Here is a 6,769-nt window from a genome sequence, read left to right on the forward strand (position 1 = left end):
GGGAAAATTGCCAAAAAACTGGTACATGCTCATCACAGAACCCCCAGAGAGGAAGGCGAAGAAGAGGAAGAGGAGGGAGAAGAAGTAGAAGAAGGAGAAGGAGAAGGAGGTTGTTTTGGATTTGAACTCGATTTCGACTTTTGAATTTTTATTACTAGTATGGTTTATGTATCAACCTAATTATTGTGTGCCTTTAAATTATATTTGCATTCTTGTTATTGATTTAATTTAAGAATATATCTGTTCTTAAGATACTGCGTAACAAGAGGTTTGAAATTTGTAGTAAACATGTAGCTCCTCCTTCCACTTGAAAAATAGGTACATTGTTTTAGCAATTTGGAGTTCATATTTTAACATCTATATATTGTTCAAATAGGCTCTTAATTAAAAAAGGAATTCCCTCGAGTGTCTAATTGTGAACAATTTTTAGCTCAAATCAATCCAGTGACGGAGCTAGGATTTTCTCTTTAAAGTATGAAGAATTAAAAACATGAATAAAAAGTGAACTCAATATTAACTATATATACATAAAAAATAATTTTAATTATGTATAAATTGTATAATTTTCTGTTGAACCCTTAGCTCTACATGATTCCGCCTCAGTGAACGAGGATTGACTTGAATAGTCAGGTGAAGATAAAATTTTTGATGATATTTTTGGACAAATAACACAAATCCTATTACTTTAGGAGCAAATTACTCCCTTTCAGCGAATTTTAATATGAATCTTAACATAAGTTGGACTTCGGATACATGTAGGCGTGTCCAAATACATATATTTCGAATACATGAGGTCAAAAATAGGTATAATTTATTTTAGATACACTGTATTCAAGTGCATTCATATGTATCCGACTCTCTCGCTCGCCTCTATCCTTTCTTGCTTGCTTTTCTGCCAATGTTTCTGATACATGGACTATCTCACCTGCCTTGAAATCGAATACTATGAAATTATTCATTAGTGAAATAATATGTAATTATTTCAAATTATAGGTTTAATTAATAAATACATAGAAATGTTAGTACAATTAGATAGTTTTTCCATTTTTGTTCATATGTTGAAATCCTAATAGGCTGAATTACTCGATGGAACTAGTCAATGAAGAAGGTAGCACATACCCAATAAAATTAATCATAAATATTAGTCCAGATGTGTACAAACTAACAAGAATACAACGGTCATAATAAATTATAAAAAGGTATTACTACTGTATAAATTGGAATTATGAGAATAACAAACCAACACTAAGAGCAGAGCATCAATGGCTTCTCCTCATGTTGTTCTGTTTCCTTTCATGTCCAAAGGCCATATTATCCCTATCTTTGACCTTGCTCGTCTCCTTCTCCGCAGTGGAATTTCCGTCACCGTCTTCACCACTCCGGCAAGCCGTCCTTTTTTCTCCGACTCCCTTTCCAACACCAACGTCAATATTATCGACATCCCCTTTCCTCAAAATATCGAAGGAATTCCTGTAGGTGTTGAGAGTACTGATAAACTCCCATCCATGTCCCTTTTTGTTCCATTTGCCTCCGCTACAAAATCTATGAAACCCAATTTCGAACAAGCCTTAGCGTCTCTTTCGCCAGTTACTTTTATGATCACGGACAGCTTCCTTCCATGGACTTTGGACTCTGCAAACAAGTTGGGTATCCCAAGATTTGCCTATTATGGCATGACCACTTTTTCCTTGTCCTTAATGCGTTCCTCCAGTGATCTCCTACGAACAGAATTGTCTGATGATGAAGTGTTCACACTCCCTGATTTCCCCTGGATTAAGCTCACAAGGAATGACTTTGATTCACCCTTCAGAGAGCGTGAACCGAAGGGTCCCTTTTTTGATTTTGCCATGGAGGAAGCCATGGCGACCTCTAAAAGCTATGGTCTAATTGTCAACAGCTTTTATGAGCTTGAATCTGTTTATGTAGACTATTTTAATAGTAAGTTTAGTCCAAAAGCATGGTGCGTTGGACCCTTTTGTGCAGCGACCGCACCACTACAGCAAAGGTTAGAGAAACCTTCATACATCAACTGGCTTGACGGAATGCTAGAACAGGGGAAGCATGTTTTATACGTAGCATTCGGTACCCAAGCAGAGTTATCTTCTGAACAATTCAAGGAAATCAAAATTGGGTTGGAGAAATCTGAAGTGAACTTTTTGTGGGTAGTCAGGAAAAGTATAGATGAAGTCGACGACGGGTTCGAAAACAGAGTGAAAAACAGGGGACTGGTGGTGACAGAGTGGGTTGATCAGAGAGAAATCTTGAACCACGGGAGTGTTGAAGGTTTTCTAAGCCACTGCGGTTGGAATTCAGTGATAGAGAGCATATGCGCGAAGGTGCCTATACTGGCATGGCCAATGATGGCTGATCAACACCTGAATGCAAGGATGGTGGTGGAGGAAATCAAGATTGGGCTAAAGGTTGAGACGCGTGATGGGTCAGTGAGAGGATTCGTGAAGTGTGAAGGTTTGGAAAAGCCGATAAGGGAGTTGATGGAAGGTGACAAAGGTAAAGAGGCAAGGAAGAAGGTGAATGAGATTGGAGAGGCAGCCATTAATGCAGTCAAAGAAGGTGGATCATCATGGCAAACGTTGAACGACCTTATTCTTGAGTTAACTACAAGAAGAAATGTTTGAACTGTGAATTTCTTTGTTGGTGGGGAGTAGGCTACCTACCTTTTCTTTAAGAAATATTTACGACTTTATATGAAGCATTTTGATGTTTGTTTTTTCCTAAATATTTTCCCATTAAGTTTCTAAGTGTCGTTCTCTTTTTTTCCTTTCTTCAATTTTTTTTTTTTAGATTTTTAGTATACACGTGGGAGAGGGAGGGGCTTGCAAGACAAGATATAGTATCCTCACGAAAAAAATAAAATGAAAATTCAAGTAAAAAACCAACTGGACTACTAAGATTCTCTGTTTCTATCGTGATTGATTTCCTAAGCTGTGGATACAGCTTTTCTCTTTTACAAAACAACATTAAGTTGACGGAAACATAGCTTACACTAGATTCCAGAAAGAGATTTGAGTTGAATTCAAGAATAAAATCTTTTAAGAACTCTTCAAAGAGATAAACTCGTGGAATTCAACCAGACAATAAAATCTTCATATGTAGCTAAGTTATCAACCAAAAATTCTCATGTTCTTAAAAGTTATTAGGAACAAGTTTTACATCATGTTCTCTCCTTTATTATGTAAAACTTGTTCAAAATAACATGATCACTAGCTATCCAAACATGACTCGTAATATAATTATATCAATCGTTCAAAGAAGCAATTGTCAAGTATAAAATCCACTCAAGTGGATTTTAACGAAGCTAGTGATCATGTTATTTTATATAAATCGTTCAAACATGACTGCAAACAAGAATATCAAATATGATTTGATTCTTGTTCAACTATAGCTTGTGTAGCAATACAAACCAGTAAACATAAGAAGATAGGAAACAAATACAAAAATGAGGGAAGGAGAAAAACAGGAATGTCGAGCACAGAACAAAATGGAAACTGAAATGGCAAACTGGTTAAGTACTAGTTCACAATCACCTGGAGATATTTTTTATAAGGTTATTTTCCCAATGCGTTCATTAATCATTCAACACGAGAACGACTAGATTTTCCAACAGGCAGCAGCACATCAAAAACGGTTCAATTCAACATTTCCTTGCAGCTTAGTTAAGTATACTATAAAGATTAAAAAACAGTAGCATTAGTCTTCAACTGGTCTCAAACTCTATAAAGGGGGTCCGGAACAGAAATTGAATATACCTTGGGAAACTTTAAAGTTATTTTTTTTTAAAAAAAAAAAACTATCACTTACTCAACCCACTGTACATCACTTCAGGTCTCAAGGGATCTCCATTTGATACAGTTGAAGCGAACACTGAGCACTTCTAGTAATTGGTCAAAGCCTCCTATTAGACTAACTACTTTGGATGCATTCTACTTGCATTGTCAAATCCTTGACCCCAGCATGATGAAATATTTCAGATACTTGCGTCTTTGCAGATGACTTGTCATTCTCGCTTGAGACGAGAAGATGGAGAGTTCCAATAACATCTGCGTTCGTGAAGCTCCAAACATGCAGCTTTTGAATCCCAGAAAGACCTTTTATTTTCATAACATCGTTTACAGCTTCCTTCAAATCATGTTCATGCGCCCTTGGAACTCTTTGCAGTAAAATTTCTGCTGAATTCCTGAGCAATGGGATTACTGAAGATATAATCAGTACAGAGATAAAAATTGAGCAGGCAGGATCAGCAACAAGCCATCCCTTGTACTTGATTAAGAGCGTTGAAATTACCACCCCAACACTGCCCAAGGTGTCAGCCAGAACATGCAAAAAGATGCCTTCCATGTTATGATCAATGTGGCGGTGTTGGTGGTGATGTTTCTCCGTGACACCCTTGTCTGTAGTAACATGTTTATGACCATGAGAACAATCTGGTCCTTGAAAACTTGCAACAGAGCCATCGTGCACCTTAATCAAAGAACTACTTGAGGTGACACCATGACAATGTTGGTCAGCATCACCATGATGATGGTGTCCATGATTATGGTCATGGGAGTGATCATGAGAATGAGGAGTGTTATTTTCATTCCATTCTTTTTCTTTCTTGCTCTGGTTTTTATAGTCAGCATTATGTCCATGACCAACATGACTAGAACATGATTCATGGCATTCATGGACAATACTGATTTGTTCCTGTTGTATATGGTGACCACCATGATCATGATCATGAATATGGTGATCATGGCATGTGGAAGGAGAGTGGGAATGGGAATGGGAATGAGAAGTTGTGGAGAATTCTGTCTTTGTCTGGTGAACATGATGATCATGGTGATGTTCGTTACTGTGGCAATCTGTATCAGACTTGGAATGAGAATGAGAATGGGAATGTGAACATGATCCACCATGGGCATGATGATGTTCCTCGTGAAAGAAGATCAAACCCACAATATTAACAAGCAGCCCTCCAATAGACACTGACAATAGACTGTTAGTGGAAACCTCTTGAGGGTCTAATATCCTCTCAAATGATTCAAGTACAATTAACGCTCCCACAAGGACCAAAAGAACAGCATTTGTATACCCAGAAAGAACCTCAAATCTTCCACGGCCGTAGTTAAACTGACCATTTGCTGGCAACCGTGATATGTAAGACGCATATAATCCAATAGCTAGAGCTGCACAATCAAACAGCATGTGACAAGCATCTGATATCAACCCAAGGCTATTACTCATAAAACCAGCAGCAAATTCCACAACCATGTAAGCTGTATTGATCAAAAGGAAAAGCGCAATCTTGCGTGACTTCCTCTCACCCAAGATATGCCGGAGAGGTTTCATAACTGAAGTCGTAAACCAATCCGATGTTTCCAACCCCAACTCAAGATAATTAGGGTCAACAGGATTCAAATTCCTTACAGAAACCCAGAGCAACAATCCACATATCAACAATCCCCAAAGTGAAAGCTCAGGAAAATAAAACAATTCCAATATAACTGTACATATATATGTTACAAGATACTCCTTTTGTAAGTCCTTAGAAGAAACTGGCTTCTCAGCAGTAAAATTCTCACTCAATAGCACACCAAACACTACTGTGTTCACTAAAGGCCAACCAAGATTGTATATAGAAATACTATCCCCCTCTGCTTCAAATACAAACATACTTATAACAGCTGGTACAAACAGTATTACAGTTGTAAAAAACAACGAGACCAATCGAAGCTGCTTCTTACCCATTTCCCTCAAACTGCCCCAATTCATGGAACTACTCTCGTAACACCCCAAAAAACCCGAAAGAAACGGAAGCAACATTGGCCAAATCCTAACACAACTATACCTCGGAAGCAATGAAAACCCCAGTTCATACACATTCACAGAAGATAAAGGGAAACATTCAATTTTATCCCAACTAATAGATAACAGTACTAACCCAATAAACATAGAGATAAACCCACAAACCTCATACGATCTAATCCGATTCCGGTCAAAAAGATCGCGACTTTTTCCTTCAGAAATGAACCGGGAAGCAATATTTCCAGAAATCTCCGCGAGAATCATAGCGGCAGCTCCGCAATACCGAAGGGCTTGAAATCGGAGAAGAAAGACTATAGCAAGAAGAAACGATTTAGCTAGTAGAGGCTTGTACTGAGATCGGGTGAAGGAGAAAAACCCATGACGATTCTTCTGATAAAAAGGGTCTCTACTGGAAGAGGAAGAACTGAAAAAGGAGAAGGAGAAAGAGAAAGTGAGAAGGAAGGAAAGGAGAGAAACAAGGAAAGAGAAGGGGAAAAGAGAGAAAGAGGAAGGGGAAGATTGAAGGAAAGGGAGGAGAGAGTAAAAAGAGCGGAGAGAGAAGAGGAGAAGGAAGAGAAATGGCAAAGAAGAGGTTTTAGCCGGAGAAGATTTGGTGGGGAGATAGGAAACTCTGTGTTTGGATGGAGTTGGTGTTGGAGTGGAAGGAGGGTAGTTGAAAGAAGGGTAAGGGGTTCTTGTGGTAGTAGGGGTAGAGGTGGTGATAGGTACGGCGGTGCGCGGCGGTAGAGAAAGACGGTTGGGGCGGTGATGGCGGTGGTGCTGCTGATTGTCAGCCATGATCGGAGTTCAGCCGGAGAAAGAGCTTCAATTTTCAAGCTCAAAGATCAACCATGTAGGAGGTACGGAAAGAACAAGTCTTTGCTACTTGCATTGGGTTGGGCCGAATCGATACCCGTGGGCCAATTCATTAGAATTGTGTAAGAATTAGGCAGGATGGCCCGTT

The 6,769-nt window shown here is 38.8% G+C and overlaps 2 protein-coding genes across 2 annotated transcripts; one reads left to right on the plus strand and one right to left on the minus strand.

The window, feature by feature from the left end:
- Positions 1-1,108: 1,108 nt before the first annotated feature.
- Positions 1,109-3,790, plus strand: LOC102584658 (UDP-glycosyltransferase 90A1-like). Its single transcript, XM_006357076.2, has one exon. It carries the CDS (start codon positions 1,263-1,265, stop codon positions 2,634-2,636), a length of 1,374 nt encoding a protein of 457 aa, XP_006357138.1. The 5' UTR covers positions 1,109-1,262; the 3' UTR covers positions 2,637-3,790.
- LOC102584976 (uncharacterized) lies at positions 3,637-6,769 on the minus strand. The gene has a single exon (XM_006357077.2). It carries the CDS (start codon positions 6,601-6,603, stop codon positions 3,922-3,924), a length of 2,682 nt encoding a protein of 893 aa, XP_006357139.1. The 5' UTR covers positions 6,604-6,769; the 3' UTR covers positions 3,637-3,921.

The sequence above is a fragment of the Solanum tuberosum genome, unplaced genomic scaffold (assembly GCF_000226075.1).
Source record: "Solanum tuberosum cultivar DM 1-3 516 R44 unplaced genomic scaffold, SolTub_3.0 scf00241, whole genome shotgun sequence".
Taxonomy (NCBI): Eukaryota; Viridiplantae; Streptophyta; class Magnoliopsida; order Solanales; family Solanaceae; genus Solanum; species Solanum tuberosum.